Source organism: Furipterus horrens, unplaced genomic scaffold, assembly GCF_987537825.1.
Source record: "Furipterus horrens unplaced genomic scaffold, mFurHor1.1.pri manual_scaffold_16, whole genome shotgun sequence".
Taxonomy (NCBI): domain Eukaryota; kingdom Metazoa; phylum Chordata; class Mammalia; order Chiroptera; family Furipteridae; genus Furipterus; species Furipterus horrens.
Genome location: NW_028327186.1, coordinates 13,319,399 through 13,336,702, shown reverse-complemented (window position 1 = coordinate 13,336,702; position 17,304 = coordinate 13,319,399). Strand labels below are relative to the sequence as shown.

General features: G+C 50.3%; 1 protein-coding gene across 3 annotated transcripts in view; it reads right to left on the bottom strand.

The window, feature by feature from the left end:
- Positions 1–17,304, bottom strand: part of SCAPER (S-phase cyclin A associated protein in the ER) — a 115,382-nt gene that overhangs the window by 23,419 nt on the left and 74,659 nt on the right. For all 3 annotated transcript variants that reach the window (XM_090263625.1, XM_090263626.1, XM_090263624.1), the window contains 3 exons: positions 14,170–14,402; positions 9,705–9,860; positions 283–520 (listed from right to left, as the gene is read on the bottom strand). In XM_090263625.1, coding sequence (XP_090119751.1) covers positions 283–520; positions 9,705–9,860; positions 14,170–14,402 — 627 coding nt within the window. The remainder of the gene's footprint in view (positions 1–282; positions 521–9,704; positions 9,861–14,169; positions 14,403–17,304) is intronic.

Below are 17,304 nucleotides of genomic sequence, written 5' to 3'. Positions count from 1 at the left end.
TTTAGCTATAAAAATTTACAGGGGTTTGCACAGTTAACCACACGGGCCAGTGAAATCATCCACAGAAAGTCGTGCCAATCAAAACCACGGATCGACTTTGGGTCTCGTGGATGTAAGAAACCGTTACTTTCCCCGGCACTGACGAGGGGACAAGTGCTGCAAACGCCTTTATCGCGGGTCCCCCTCAGGCCCAGCTCAGGAGGAGAACCCCGTGCGTGTGCGTCTGCACTGAGAACACGGCCTCGTGGTGGGCTGGCGCCAACACCAGCCGGTGCTTCGTACCTGAAAGGCAGGCAGATCAAGAGCTGCAAAGCTGTTGAAGAAACGTAAACTCTGAATGGCCACCAGGACTGTGTTCTGGGTGTAACTCTCCTTGGGGCTGGCGGCGCCGGGGTCCGAGATGGTGCCATGGAAGAGGACGCAGTAGAGCATATGCAGAACCCCAGCGAGGTCCGTGGCCTGGAGAGCCGCTGTCAGGCCTGTGGGATCCTGGCGATTACTGTCAAATATGCTGTATGACCTGACAAAGAAACAATCAACCCTTGAAACCTATTTAAAGGATGTGAGCATTTTTACAGGAACAAGACAAGCAGACCATTAAAAGCAGACCTGCTGCGTTGTGTAATGAGGGAACAAAAACCTGTCCTTCACAGCCCAGGTAGCCCTACACTGCTTAGATCCCAGGTCTGGGCAAACCAGACAGAGTCCACCAGAGCTGTTGTGACTCAGCTTCCTTTCTGGATACGCTCCTTTCAGCTGGAATCTGCAATGGGAGAGGCATTCGAGTGCAAGGGTCACCTCAGCACCTTGCCCAGAAGCACAGAGATGCTGTTAATTGAATAAGAAGCTGGGAGTCCTGGCTGGCAACTTTCTAGATCTTGTCTATTTTTCTAATGCGTAACTCCCCCTCCCCCACCAAGGCATTATTTATTCACTTTAATCTGCTACTTGCATCAAAGTGGAGCTTTATACGCCACCATAGTAAGCATTTCTTTCCCGGATGTGCGGTGTGGCTGACATTGCCGAAGGCAAGATAGGACACAGCTCTCAGAAGACCCTGTTGTCTTAGTGATGCGAGGACCTACTAAGTGCATTCCTGTCTCCCACCACATCTCCTCAGCTTGTCACAGCCGGTAGGGAAGGAACTGTTCTCTTTGTTGCATATGCATGAAGCACTTGAGACCCTGAGCGATTAGGTGATGTGCTGTAGGTCACACACATTTGTTGGTGGCACAGGCAGGGGGACCACCAGGACTTTTAGGGATGGCCTCTTCTTTTCTGTCCATCCCTTCTCTTATGTCAAATCTTGGATTCACTGGACTGTTAAACAAAGTACACAGACTGTAATCTTGCATCATCATGGAGAAAACTTTTTATCTTACGGGACTTGATAAAAACAAAATGTTACGAGAGAATATCTGTGTGCTTAGGGGCACATCGGACCCTTGCGCTCTGTGAGCTGCGTTGCTGGCCCTTCCCTCCCCCACAGCCCGGGAGTCCGGGGTCAGACCCTGACTGGAGACGTGAGCAGAAATTAATGTGTCTGAGTTTATTATATAGGTTCCAAAAAGGGGTCTGTGTTTGTTTAGCACTGACTGCTTTTCAGAACCAGTGACAAGTCAGAAGACATTTTTCCCTAAAGCTACTTCCCACCAGGCTTCAGCGCCCCGGGGATGAGTGACAGTTGCTGCCTGAACAGAGAAGGCCGCCCCCCGCCCCCCACCCCTTCTGCCTGGCTGTTTTTAAACTGATGGTCAGCATGCTCACTTGCAGATACTCAGGAGTACAGCCTTAACATTCAAAGCTTCTCAATGCTTATTCTCCCCAAGGATTTAGTAAACGACACAAATTCACTGCTATTACTTCTTCAAAGGATAAATATAAGAAAAAAAAAAAAAATCAGTAAAGTCATCAGAGTATTTCCCCCTCTCCCTGCCCCAACCCATTTTTCAAGCAAATACTGATCACAGATTACAAAGCAGCACATCCCAGGACCTTCCGTGCATTCTCCTGAGAAAGCAGAAACGTTCCTTCAGAAAAGCCCATTAAATAAGCGTTCAAGAACCCAGACGGATGGAAATGGCTCACAAGGCACCCGTATTGTTTCGGGAAAGGAGCACTCATGGTACCGTAGGGGAGCAGGGGGGGCGCGCGCTAATGCAGCCCTGAAGGACTTCAGAGAATGTTTACTTTTGATTTAGTCTGAAATACAGATAATTTGTCCATGAACAGGCCGCTGGCTTCTGTTGGTCTTAACTGTCAGATACAATCACTTCAAGCCTGAATGTTTATAATAAAAAAGTAAAAGGTTTTATTCATATCAGGCATGGGCTATAAAATCTTTTTAAAAAAATATGTGGAAAATATTTTTTAAAAATCAGATCTGAAATTCTGTATGTTACACTTCGAGATCTTCTACATTTTACCAAAGTTTCAAGTGTTTTTGTTTGGTCTTTAGGACTAGAGATCTCAGCAGCATATTCACTTCTGTGCATTAAAAGGCAGAATCAATTTGGAAAATGACGCACAGTCCTGGACAGGGCCGGGAACCCCAATGTGGCCTGAAAGCAGAGGACAGCCAGGCAAGAAATGCAGTGACGTGTGTGGGCCTGATTCAAGGGCCACCCACCACCAATTTGGAATTTTAAACCACTTATGTACAGGCCTTCGCTGGCCCCCAAAGCAGCGGTGACAGCCCCCGACACGACGTGCTCCCCCGTTTGTTCCTGGCTTGTCGGCTGCCTGCCCCAGCCCTGGATTTCTGCCTGGGCAGTACCCACCCTGACCTCCTCCAGTGCAGGTGGCCTCCCAGGGTGCTCTAGGCTTTGGGCTTTGGGCCTGTTCACTCCTTTCGTCCTGGAACCCCCGAGGCACCTTGTGTGACCCTCCCACGAGACCAGAGAACTACCTGTGCTCCAGGAACAGTGACCATCTGTAATGTGCAAAGCAGAGAAAGACCAGGCACCTGTCCTAGAGGAGGTTACAGGCTAATAAAGGCAGGTCGGTGTAGCAATAGGTCTGCCCTGCTTGCTGCTGGAATAAATTATCACAGCACCGTTCCGGGGGTTAGAAATCCAGCACAGGTCTCCCTGGGCTAAAGTCATGGTGTCACCACAGCTGTGTTCCCTCTGGCGGCTCTGGGGAGAAACCCGTTTCCTGCCGTTCACAGGTTTTACAGAAGGCTGCATTCTCTGGCTCAGGGCCCATCCTCCACCCTCAAATCTCTCAGGCAGACCCTGGCCTCCTTCCTCCCCTCACAATGACCCTTGTGATCACATGAGGGCTGCTGCATAATCCAGGAGAATCTCCCATCTCAGGATAATAAGTCATTTAGGCAAATCCCCTTGGCCAGGTGAGGAAACACCTTTATAAGGTTCTGGGGATTAGGATATAGATATCTTTGGCAGGGGCATTATTCTTTTTCCCCAATATTTTTTATTATAGTAAAATACACATAACATAAAATTTACTATTTTATCTTTTAATTGTACAATTCAATGGTATTAAATACTGTCATAATGTTGCACAACCATCACCAGCAACCGTCTCCCTAAGTCCTTCATTATTTCTACTCAAGTTGATTTTTGTTTGCTTTTTTTTTTTTCTTCTTACCATTCCTTCAATCAGGCTTTGTTGTTGTTGAGTTTTAGGAATTTTCCATAATTTCTGGATAGCATAATCAATCCCTTATCAGATACATGACTTCCAAATGTTCTCTCCAATCCTTGGGACGCTTCTTTATTCTGTTGATAGCATCTTCTGATGCACAAAATAAAATTTTTCCATGAGGTCCAACTTGTCTACTTTTTCTTTTATTGCCTGTAGCTCTGGTGTCACATCCAATAAATCACTGCCAAATCCAGTGTCACGGAGCTTTGCCCTATATATTATTCTACGAGTTAAATAGTTCCAGGTCTTACATTTAGGCCTCTGATCCATCATGAGTTAGGTGTTAGGTGACCGTCCAGCTTCACTCCTTTGCTTGAGAATAAATGTCCAGTTTTCCCAGCACCATTTACAGAAGAGACTGCCCTTTCCTATGTAATGGTCATGGTACGCTTGTCAGAAATGACTTGCCAATATATGCAAGGGTTTATTTCTGGGTTCTATTCTATTCTATTCTATTCTATTGGTTTATATGTCTGCCTTTATGCCAGGACCATGCTGTTTTGATTCCTTGATCTTTGCAGTAATGTTTTGAAATCAGCAAGTGTGAGTCTTCCAGCTTTGCTCGTTTTTAAGGCTGTTTGACTTATTTGGTGTCCCTTGAGATTCCATGGGATTTTAGGATGAGGCCACTGAAAAGAAACTCTGGGCTCTGGCTGGGGTCTTAATGGAGGCCCGAGAAAGGGGAAGGTAAAGAGGCGATGGGCCCAGGACACCCAAAGGTTACAGGAAGAAGGGCAGGAGGGGCCCCTGAGGTGGGACCGAAGGCAGCAGATGTGGCCCTGGTCTGGGCTATCGTCCCAGACTGACTCTCCGGTGGGACACGTCTGACATCTGTAGTTTCACCCAAGGGCGCTGTGCTGATTTTGGCTAGTTTAGCTGGTATTTGGGGTCCCTCTTGTCTTGAGGATCTGGCAGTGAGGCTGAAGGAGCTCTGCCAGGGCCTCCGATGTGCTGCCGAGGGAAGGTGCCCGCTTCTGCCGGGCGAGAGGCTGTGCGGAGAACCGGGCCCCCCAGGGCTGCCTGGGCCTGCCCACCCGCCCCCCACGCTCACCCCTCCGATCCCGTCTCCGCAAAGCGAACAGCCCTTTTCCCTCATTCACCATCAGATCCTGCGGCTGGCCTGCTCCATCGCCCCCAGGGGCTTCCCATCCCCCTTCCCAAACACCCTAACTCCTCGGACTCTCCCTCCGACCTCCTCTCTCCTTCGCTGCTGGCTCCTCCTCTGAGCCCCTCCCCCCTGCTCACCCTTCTGTCTCTGGGACATGCCCGGCGAGCGACAGGGTGCCACCACCTCACTTCGCCTGACAGGGACAGTGTCCTGCGGCAGCCCCTGCCCGGGTCCCTCTGCCTGGACCGTGCTCTGTTCCGTACGTCACCATCACTGCCATCTCGCTCTCCTGTTGGGACTATAAGCTCCCTCAGAGCAGGTAGTTTGCTAACTGTTGGGTCCCCAATACCTTGACAAGTGTCAGCACATAGCAAGCGCTTGAGAAAAAGGACTGAAGAAAGGTTTGCCAAACCAGTGGAGGGAAGTGAGGGAGACGTGCCCTCTGTGAGGCATGCTGCAGGACGGAGGGCCCCTCCTCTGACCTCCGAGAGAAGAACGAGAGGGGGGCACCCCTGCTCCTTGTTAAGAGCAGATCTAGGACGGGGCCCTGGCCCAGGTCAACAGTACAGGCTGGCATTGCTAACTGCCAATCAACCGCCATTTCCTGAGTTTTTTCTTTGTTTCCAGCCTGGTGCTGGGTGTCCGAGGGGAGTGGCCAGGACAGCTAGCCTAGTTCCGTAGGGAAATGTTTTCATCTGAAGACATAAAACATATAGGACACGGGAACTAATGAATTGGAAGTAGACAAAGAGTGAGAAACAGGTATAAGTAGTAGGCTCCCGCTCGTGTCGCCAAGGCAAGCAACCCTGACTGAACTGGATACAAGAGAACTGGATTCTGGGAGACAGAGGTTAAAGGTAAGTAAGGTTTGGGGTCTTAAAATCAGATCAGATGACCGGAATCATGAGCACAGTGAGGCAGGAGGAATCACCAATTTTGAATGAAAGCCAATGACATACTAAATGTAAGTTCCTGTTAGAGATTGAGAGTAGGAATTCCAAGAGGAACGTCTTATTATCGACATGGTTTGTGTCTTAACTGTATATGCTGACTTGACTTACTTTTTCCTATTTATTTTCTTTTGTCCTAATTTTTCAGGTTTTTTTTTTTAAAGTATATACTGGGTGAGGCAAAAGCAGATTTAGTTGTGAGTACAGGAAACACAGAGTTTATTCTTGTATTCTTCTTTATTATTGTATTATTTTCCATATGAACAACTGTCGCCCTACTTTTGCCCCACCCTGTACTTCTGTAAGCCAGCTGAAATCCTTTTTGGAACAAAGTGGGATATTATAAATACATATTAAAAATAGCGCTCAGGCAGGTGGTCAGGGTGACACGTGTTGGTTCCCAACTGCCCCTGCCCCGTCCAACCTCATGAGGGAAGAATTACCAAATTCACTTTCCTAACACGAGCAACAGGCCTGGCACGGTTCGCCACGGGTCACAGAGCTGCGAGAGCAGGAAGTGTGTCCACATTTTCGGACCCCCAAACAGGTGCTCTCCAGCACATGCTGCACAAAGGTTTTCCTCTTGAGATCCTGCCTCCAAGTTCTACAGCCAGGGGGCCAACTGCAAGTGTGTCCTTAAAGGAAAGAGAGGGGAGACCCCCCAGGGAAAGCCCCCCAGGTAAGAGCCACTCGAACCACAGACAGGTGCGAACAATCGCTCAGAGGCTTCCAACCTCCAGCCTTCGAGTCTCCCACTGAGGACAGACACCGGGGACAGAGTTGAGCCACCCTCTCTGCACTGTGACCGACTTCCTGACACCCAGCACCTGTGAGATTCACCCACTGCTGTTTCATGTCACTGAATTTTGGAGAACTTTGTTACATAGCCAGAGTAGCCGGCAGGAGAAGAGAAGCAGAGGAGGCGGCGTGGAAGGGAGAGGCCAGAGGAGCTGGGGGGCCCGCAGGGCGAGGACGGGCCAGCAGCAGGGGACATGGATCGCAGCCGGGCAGAGAGAAAGACTTCTTAGGCTTTAGAAGTGATCAATGCAGAACAGGCTCCCTTTTCAAGTAATGAGTTCCCTGTCAATGGAGCTTCTCAAATGTTGTTAGGATGCAGTTACTGAAGAGAGTCAAACCGGAAAGGGAGACTGCATTACGGTGGCTTTCAGGTTCCTCCTAGGCAACCCGACGGGGTGGCAGATGAGGCCCGGGTACGGGGAAGGGGTGAGGCAGAGGGGACGGGCTGCAGCCTGGGCGCCTGGGAGGCTGGCAAACCACACGACCGAGGACCAGAGGCCCTGAAACACCCCCTTCTCCGCTCCTTGCGCTTTTCTGTGTCTCTGTAACACATCCTCACGTGGCACCCGATGCCCGCCCCCAAACACGGTTTTCAGCATGTCACGATCCCGATCAAAGGCTGTACTGACCCCACTGCCACCACCGCTCCCCAGCAGATCACGTTCCATGGTTCACACGTTATTTCCACGTTTCCTGTCACATCTGAACCTCCTAAGAACCGGGGAGGCGCCAGATCGCCCCTGCGTATCCCTCAACACCCAGCAAAGTCAGCCTCTATCTAGTCTTCCTGTTTTTCTGTGTGATGCCTTTGATTTTGCTTTTGTCTTTGTTTACTTGTTTCTCAACACTAAGTGTTCTAACCCCTTCTATCTTTCAAGGTCCACATGAAATTTTAGTCGCTCTAGAAAATAGCCAGTTCCTTCAATAAGAGCGCTCTCTCCTCCTCTGAACTCCGCCGTGACGGAGTGCTGGGCAGGCCGCCCTCGGTGCTCTCCACGTTCCTTGCAGCCTCTGTCCCACACGGAGGATATCGGCATAGGTGACAAGGTCCTTGAGGACGGGACAGGCGTCTGAGCCATTTCTGCTTTCTCCCACACCCAGCACAGGGCCTGGCACAGAGCAAGGGCTACATAAATATTTGTTTAATGAATGAGTGAGTAAGTAATTCGGGCAGGCGGAGTCCACGTTTACCTTTGCCTGATCAAACGGTTCTCAAGCACCCTTGAACACTTGGGAAACATTCATTTATACCACACCATTACTGGGCTGACTTACAAATCATTCTTGTCTTTTTTTGACATCGGTTTCCAGGAACCTTGTCTAGAACCCATTCTGTTAGTGTGGTTGATGGATATGATGACGAAAACCACAAATACACAGAACGACAAACATCTCTTGGCATAAAAATATTCTAGAATTCAGAACTGGCCAGGATTGACAAGCTCCTCTTCTGTGCAGCCCCCCCCCCCCCCCCCCCTGTGGAGCCCTGCTTCTCGGCCCTCGCACTGTGGTGCCAGCACAGCTCCGAATCCAGACCGGACTCCGGTGCGGTGAGAGGCCCACGCTCTGACCTCCCAGCGGGGCTAAGGGGCCAGCACCCGAGGGGGCCTCATGACACACTGCCCTGAGGTGTGGAGGCAGAATGGAAAACTGATAACAGTAAAGGCCAAAGAAACAGGCATTTTTGAAAGTCCTATTACAGATCGTTGAACTTTAAGTGGTAGTTTGTGGACAATTCCCATATTAAAACTCTGGAGTAACTCTAATGTAAAATCAATCCTCTTATGAGAAGATTGCAATTTCAATTTTTCCTTCAAGAAACGCAAGTTCATTGCTCAAAACCAAGTAGTGCTTTTCTCCCCCGTACTGGAGCAAGGATAATGGCATCAATTCTGACAGCCAAGTTGTCTTTCAGAAAACCCAGGTAGGAATTAGGAGATTAGGGGCACAATGACAGCAGGACAGAGGTGGACCACCAGCAGACAGCCGTGTTTACACAAAGCCAGGGCTCTCGATTAGGGAATTTAATTCTCTCAGGGCAGCCAACGCGTAGGGACGATCTCTGAAGGCCTCTCTGGCTCCTCCTTGTCTCTGATTCCTGATTCCTGCTGGTCACAAATGGGCACTGAGCACGCGCCTTCCCCTGGCAGCCCAAACAGGTGCTCCAACGTCACAACAGCCACACGTCTCTCCCCAGATGCACTGTGACCTTGTGCAGAAACTCTATGCAATATATGTAACAAAGTGCTTTGGACAGGTCACTGTCGTTTATAGTTTAAAAACATAATTTCCACAAAGAAAGGGGAAGCAGATGAAATGGTCTGTAAATATTAAGAGGTACGTGTGTGGTCTGATGGGGTCAGGAAATGCTGGAGACTGAAGGAGGACAGAACAGCAATCAGGGGCCACTTGTCTCCCCGACCAGGGACCAATGTGCCCCAGCTGGGGACGGAACCCACAACCTCGTGGTGTGTGGGGCCACACTGCAGCCACCTGAGCCCCCCAGCCAAGGGAATTAGCTTTATTCTTCACAAATCCCTAAAAGATAACTTGCATGCAGGGCTGCTTAGAATTTAAAAGAAAACGATTTTACTGAAGATCCTCAACATATCTGAGAGACATGTCACATTCCTACCAGAAACGCGGAGTCACCATTGCGAATGCTTCTCGCTCAGTGGGAGGGAAGAGGAAAGCACAGGAGGGCTTCCCCTGCCCCTCCTGGAGAGTGACCGTCCTGAGGACAGTCCACAGGGTGGGGTAAGCACAGGTCCCTGGCTACCCTCACGTGATTCACACAAAGGACAAACCCCGCAGGCTGCAGCCATGGTCCCAGCGCTCTGAGGCCGGTGACACTGTGCTTAGGGCCTGGCCTGCTGTGACTGAGCTTTGTCACTGATGCGCTGACGCGAAGACACTTACTTGGTTCCTCTGGACCCCAGTGTAGATGGACTGGCTGTCCTCTAAGGTCTTTTCTAGCAGTGACACCAACCAGGAAACCAGTCTCTGACAGGAGGTTGTAGCCATATTTCAATATGGGGAGCCAGTGAGGACAGAGGTAGGACAAAGGAAGAAGAGGCCAAGATCACCCCCTGCCTCCCTATGAAACGGCCTCAAAATGGGCAAAATTTTAGAGACATTTCACAAGTTCAGTCTAGACAGATGTCAAGGAGGCGCCTTACCTTCCGGTGACAGCCCAGCACAGAGTGCAGGCGCCCTGCAGGAGTCCCGCGGCGTGCTGCAGGAGTGCGGTCCACCTGGGGTTCTCATCCACCGGGCCTTGTACCGAGAGGAAGCAGCCACGCAGCTTGTCGATCAGGCCGATGTTCACCACGTAGCTGGACGTGAGAAGAAAGGTGTCACCGGCCTGCGCAGGCTGTGGCAACCTCCCCCCTCAAAGAGGAAGCCTTGCAAACACACGCTCACGTGCCCAAACAAGGAGGCAGCACAGGTTTGAGTAAAGCCTCTCAAATAACAATTTCCTTAAGACTGAGTCCTGAATAATCAGCTATTTCTGGAAGTGATGCTCTTCTCTTTTTCGGTTACTCTAATGCTGCTTTTCCAGGAAGATGAATGCAGTGATTATCTGTACTGGTTCAAACCGTCTGATGGTAGTCGGAGTGACTCATAACGACCGCTACGCTCTTGAGAAGCAGAACGTCTTAGCCTGCTAGGAAGCCACGTTCACGACGCAGGGCCTCGAAAGACAAGACGCTGCTGCCCAGACACTCCTGTTCAAACTTAAAACTTCTAATGCCAACTGCAGCTTCTCTTATTTTTGAAAACTCTAGCACTAGTAAGTATGTAATGAAGAATAAGAATCTAATCGCTTTCTGTTATGAAAACTACCAGCCTTGAGAGGTGACAATGATATTTAAGAGTCACTTTCATCTTTCCAGTCCCGTTTCCTGAGTTATGTATTAAAGGGGATGAACAACAGTAGCTCTCGTATGAGTCAACAAACCAGCAATCATTGAAAATAACACCTGAAGACGATAAATGGCCTTGTAGATCCATCGCCTTAGCTTGCTCGGTTTATTGTGACTCAGAGCTACTGCCCATACACACATGAAAAGGATGGGACGTGGAGTGTGGCCATCTTGAAAACCAACACGGTAACTCTCAGTGAGGCGTGCGAAGCAACCGCTGCGCCGGGTCCTGAGCGCACGGCCGTCACTGCTCAGCACGCCTCTGTGGAGGCACAAGGCGACGCTGAGGCACCACTCATGTTGGGAGCCTCCCCCAAGTTCACGGAAGGTGCAGGTCCTATCTGCTTTCTCCTCTTACACCAGGGAGCGTCCCCGGGCTCTTGAGCAGCGGCCACAGATTCCACACCCGGAGCACGTGCCGACGGCCACCAGCCCTGCCCTCTCACAGCGAGGGAAACTCAGACTGGCACACGCACACGCTGAGGGTCTCAGGAGAACCTGACGTAACAGAACCGGACCTTTAAAAACTGGCTTTTATATTTGCCTAGAGCTTTTCGATCCTACAGTGCGCTTGCGTTAACCCCCCAGTGAATTATCTGAGCCACCCCACGGGGAGCAGACAGCGGCAGTTCTGATTCCATCTGCCCCGTGTGTTCTCCCTGTTTCCATGTGGTCCTGCTGGGCTGTTAAATACCATGCCCTCTGCTGCAGGACAGGCTACATATTCCTCGCCTTGGCAGCAGCAGTGACAAGTTCCCGGATGGGCACATGACCATGGAGGATGACTCAACCGTTTCTGTGAAGTTAACACAGGATCACAGGAGAGCCTCTCTCCGTGGGGGACCTGACACCTGAGGCGTGTCTGGGGCATGCGGGCGGCCACTCACCTGCCGCGTGGGGAACACGCGCTGACAGAAAGGAGCCGAGCAGAGACAGCAGAAGTGAGAGGAGAGAGTCCAGATGGTACAATCGGAGCCTTAGATCCATCAATTCAGTGCAATCCCTCATCAAAAATTCCAATGGAATTTTTTGCAGAAATAGAAAAAAACAATTGCATGGAACCACAAAACACACCGAATAGCCAGAGAAGGCCTGAGAAACAAGTAAAAGCCGGAGGCACCAAACTGTATCACACGCTATAGTAACAGAAACCGCAGTGTCCTGGCCTAAAAACAGACGCATGGGATGCAAGCACCACCGGGGAGTGAGACGACCCCTTTGGGTGTCCCCTTAAATTTACAGCAAGTAGGTCACCTCTAACCATAAGGTTCCCTGGTCAATACAGCAGGAGGACTGAGAGATGCACAGTCCATCCACCTAAAGGCAGGTGGGTCAGGACTCACAGGGGAGGCCGGACAGGGAACGGGCAGGGGCGGCGCACACAGCCCTGACCGCTGGCCGCCGCAGAGGGGCCCGTGCCTCCAGCAGATGGGGCAGCCGAGCAGGAGTCAGGAGCAGCCGCCACTCCGTGACCCTGCAGTGGGCAGGAGAGGCAGCCACAGGGGCGGAACGCACGCACCTGGCCTGTCAGCCAGAGCACAGCAGGGCCAGCTGCCAAAGGGACCGGGTAGCAGCGTGGAGGCTCCGAACCCACACGCCCTCCTCCCCTGGCTGCGGTGGGACCTGAGCAACCCAGACACAGAGGAGCCACCCACCGCCCTGTCACCCAGGTGACTCTGGAAACCACAGGGATGCCCCTCTCCCCAGGGTCTGGAGGTGCAAGTAGCTCAGGTAAGAGGAAAAATGACAAACAACCTTGCGCTACAGCACCATCTACTGGAAAACAAAAGAAAGACTCCTAATCATCAACCTGCTCAACTGTTAAAATCAAAACAGTCCCCAAATAGGAAAGGTGTTCACGACTTCAGATGTGCCACAGAGGAACAACCCATCAAGCATGATGAACAGCCAGCTGACACGGTAACACAGAAAGAAAACGACAGTCCTCCAGAACCCAAAGTCAAAGTCACGGGAGACGGGGATCACAATGACAGCGAACTCAAAATCACTGTCGTGAAGGAACTCAAGGAGATAGAAGAAAACTCAGAAGGACAGCTCAGTGAGATCAGGAATAAAATTAATGAACAGAAAAAGTACTTTACCCAAAGTACTTAGCCCTGAAACTATAAAAAAAGGAAGTCCTGGAAACAGAGCAGACCTCATGGGAGAGAAGGCAGAAATCTACAAATGAGTCGCGTGGAAGAGGAGAGAGACCCAAGATCTATCTGCCTCCACGAGAAAGGGCAGCACCGGGTAATGGGGGCCGAGAACGGGAACAAACGGGGGAGGGAACAGAAGGTCTCTTTAAACCACTGCTAGATGAGAGCTTCCCAAACCTGGAGAAGGAGCCGGACATACAAGAAGCTAACAGAACTAATTATTTCAATGCAGAAAGACCTCCTCCAACAATTACATTAAGAGCTGTCAATAGTCAACAGTCAATGGTAAAGAAAGAATTCTAAAGACAGCCGTGGGGGCCGGTGGGAAGGCCGTCCCCTACACAGGAAACGCACTCGTGGGGCGATCACCATTTCTCAGCTGAAACCCCACAGGCCGGGAGAGACGGACGGACAGTCCAAAGCACTGCAAGGGCGGCGCCCGTCAGCAGGGAGGGCGGGCTCCACACTGACCGAGACGCAAGGATGCCGGGCAGGACCCGGCGACCCAGAGGAAGGCCAGGCAGGCTGAGAGCCCGGCGCCGCACGAGAAACGGCTGCAGCAGTAAATACGGTCGGGGATGGCGGGCAGGCAGAGCCAAGGGGTAAGGGAACAGTTTTCCAGCGTAAGAAAGACACTGACTGAGACAGTCATTCCCAACAAAGCGCTTCAAGACGCCAGAGGGGATTTGGTGACGGGGACAGGAGCAAATGCGCAAGAGGGCATTCTCCTCTTCCTCTTGACCCCCCACGGACTTCAGACAGCAGCCAGCCGCACGGAGCCTGGGAGGCGGACGCCAGCGCAGATCAGAGCGGGGACCGGGGACTGAGTAACACCAGGCAGGACCCTGACTGGAATCTCAATGTCCTGCCTGATTCCAGACTCACCAAGGAGAAAAAAAGAGTTTAGATGGCAAAGCAGGAAGGAGTCAGTGTCCCCGGGGAAGAGGTGACCTTAGGAGGAAGCAGGACTGACCCGGAACAGGTGGCAGCGACGGCCACATCTGTGCGGTGGGAGACACAGGTGTCGGGACTGCAGCTGGGCCCGAGTTCCAGGCTCAGCTCTCCTGGCTGCTCCGGGATTCTTTCATTACGTAATCCTGGGCAAAGCACTTAAAATTTTCTGAACAGTTTCCCCACCTACAAAGTCTGAATTAGAAATGCTACCCTAACAGGGCTGCAGGGCCTCTATACAATACCTCACACGTACTGCTGGCTCCACGAGGGGTATCTGTTATTGTTGTTTTAAATCTGAAGCTACATTTATAACCAGAGGTGATTTCAGACAGGAGAATTCTCAGGAATTCTTTGAGTTGAAAAGCACTGATAGCAACAGATACAAAAGCTGGGACACAACATGTTCAAACATCAAATCCCTAAACATCAGGAACGACTGATGAGCACTAGCTGTGTTCCTTTTCATTAGTAAGATTTTCCTCTCTACCCAGAATCTGTGGATGGTGTTGTGAGAACCACCCCCATCACATCGGCTCTGAGACAGAAATGATCGTAACGTAAGTTTTTAACAAAGAAGAAAGTTCTAAGAAACCTGGCAATTTTACCTGATGAGGTCCTGAACTCGGCTGTTAAAAGCATCACCTTGGGAGGGCTTGTTTTTCATTTCCTCTGTGGATATTTTTGGTGTAGCTGGCCGGCTGTTTCCATCTGGTCGATTGGCAATCAGGCAGCCAAAAACCACAGCAATGACTTTGAGAAGTCCAGTTGTCAAGCCTTCAAAAACTTGCTTATTTGTATTTCTTCCCAAAATAGCATTATTTTCATCTGGAACATAAACCTAGATGGAAAGAAATACAGTAATTGTGTTTAAATACAACCACCAGAAGTGGACAGGGATGATGTGGAACTTTCTGGAATCACAACTGATTCTGAAATTCTAGAAGCAGCTCCCTGAATGCCCAAGTGTTGGCTGCGAAGTCAGAGGGCCGAGCGCACCTGAGCTTTGCCCTCGCTCACAGGGTGACCTTGGGCAGGTTACTACCCTAAGCTTCGATGTTCCATTTGTAAAACAGGGGTAACAACAGTACCTGATCACAGGGATTAAATAAGCTAATACACAGAAAATGCTTAGCTCGTACCTAGCCATATACTAAGTGCTCAATAAGTATCATTCATTCAATGGAATATATTAAAAATCTGTATGTCTTCAGAAAACAAATAATTGGTAAACTGACAGCACCGTTCTTGTTAAAGTGAATTTTTAAAATATCGACTCTAAATCATTCTATTAGAATGAAATTTGTATTTCTCATTACAAAATGGCAAAGAGTTTTTCCTAACACATTGGGTCATATTTGGATCTGTGCACAGCTTCCAGGAAGTAACTAACTAGTCACGAAAAGCTGGGACGAGGCCTCGGAACCCGGGCTCGGGTCCGGGTTCTGCAGCGACATCGCCTCAGACGACCCGCGTCTCAGTTCTTCAGCTATGAGATGAAGGTAACCGTCGTGTCTGATGAGTCACCACATATAAGGCCTTAGACCAGCGTCTGGTGCACAGGAAAGCCCCACAGGGTGTCATCTGCTATCACAGCCGCAATTCCAAGTGGGAGTCCTACCACTGCGAGGAGAAGCACCCCTGGGCGTGAAGGTCAGCCGTCAGCGAGGGACGACTGACGTGCGAAGGCCAGGATGCACGTGCCAGGCGGGGAGCCATGCCGTGGCCTGGGACACTGGCTCTGTGAGGACTCACGTGTCCATAGAGAGGATGGGCCCCTTCCCGCTGTCGAGAAAGGGTGCAAGGAAGGGTGTCTGTATGCAAGTCCCCTCTGACAGATCACATGCCTTTGAGCAATAAGTTCACATTCCCAAGCCTGGGCTTTTGCACCTGCCGACACGCTCCACTTACTAAGAAGTTCGAGCAAGATGATCAAGAGACAGACGCTTGGTGAAGTGCTTGCTGCCCTTCACACACACCCTCACCTGGCGACAACCAGCCTGCGGCTCACGGACTGCGTACCTGCAGCAGCTCTATGAAAAGGCACAGAACAGGTGGTCCCTTGAATCTTTATAAGCGCAAGCAAATATCCTCTCCATTGTCTTATTATTTTAGATATTCCATGTAAGTAACTTCTTTAGGAACAGTCTTGTTGCAGACAGTTGGTCACAAGCTATGTCCAACCAGAGCCACTCCTAAGCCAAGGTCATCACGGCCGAGGCCTCCTGCAGCGTAGGCTCCCATGGATCACAGGTCCTTCGGACGGTGACTAGCATAACCCAGCCTATCCTAGAGCAGAGGGTGGCACCAGGGGTGGGGCTTGAACGCAGGACTTTACATGAGTCAGTACAAGCTGGCTTACGCTGCAGTGAAACATCCTTCAAAAATGTCAATACCTTCAAATAAAGCTTTTTTTCACTCAAGTGACATGCCCATGTCAGGGTGGCAGGGCCTCTGGTCCGTGTGCTCACTGTACTTACTCTGGAGCCCCTGTGACAAAGTGACCACCGTTCAGAGCAGCAACTTTCAACTGGTGAGCCCCAAGAATTTTAAAACATGCAATACCTCAGTACGCAGTCAGAGGTAATTCTACCCAACTGAGCTGTAACACTGTGAGGTTGGTTTCACCCACTTTTAGGTTGTGTGCTGTGCCCACAAGGGTCACATATGAACGAGAACCAACAGGACAGTGTGAGCGCACAGGGGAAAGGCTCCGGCACAGACACAGGTTCCCGCACTGTCGTCACGATTTTGTGTCCTTCGGCCAAACCGTCATGAGACATACGACAGTCCACTCACCACCCATGTTTTATAAAACGTCTAAGCTCACGTTATATTGTACATAAAAACAGAACTCATAACAGATACGTATCATGATAATTTACTTGGAGTGAAAGAATAAAAAAAATTATATAGGAATGTCTAATAGGTCTTCAACATTATCTTTATGAAATTTCTACAAACAATACTTAAAAAGAGGACATTAAATTTTATCCCAAATGTTATTACCCTTTTATATATTCTTTATGCCTTCCAGTCTCTGCTTATATATTTTATGCAGCCAAAATCCTAAATGATATCCTTTTAGTAACTTTATAGTGCGACGGTGTGGGCTGCTGGGGCAGATGGACAAGTAAATGGCTAACGACAACTCCTGCGGGCGCTCTGGCAGCCGTGCGCCGAGGGGCACACACCGGGCTGGGGAAGGTCTCGGGAAGAAGGTGCCGCTGTGTCTCCGCGGGGGTCTGAAGGGTGTGTAGAAATTATCCAGATGGAGGAGGAAAGAGAACAGAGGGCAGGCAGCTTAGGAAGAACTATTAGAACGACGTGCTGAGTAAAAGTAAACTGGTCCTGAAAAATAAATCTACGCTGTAAACTTACAGCTTGAGAGCGACTCTGTGCCAATACCTCAGGGGCTCCGACGCTTCACCAGGAATTTCTGGCCCCAGGGCTGCGCTCTGGAGACTGCAGCCGACAGCCTCACACCACAGACCGTTGCACTGAGCTTACCTGTCTCCACATCTGCAAACTGCAGTAAAACTTAAGGCTAAAATCGGCTGCTTGTTCCTATTTCAAAAGCACAGCTGACAGAAGAGCTTCTTGGTTTAAAAAAAGCCAAGGGCCGTCACAAAGTCCTTTTAAATTGGCCCTTTTAACTAAGCTGGCAAGAGAGGTGCCGAACCCTCCCCCTCCCTCCGGGCCCACAGGCTCGGCTCTGAGGTCGCCCGGCTCCAAAGCCCCAA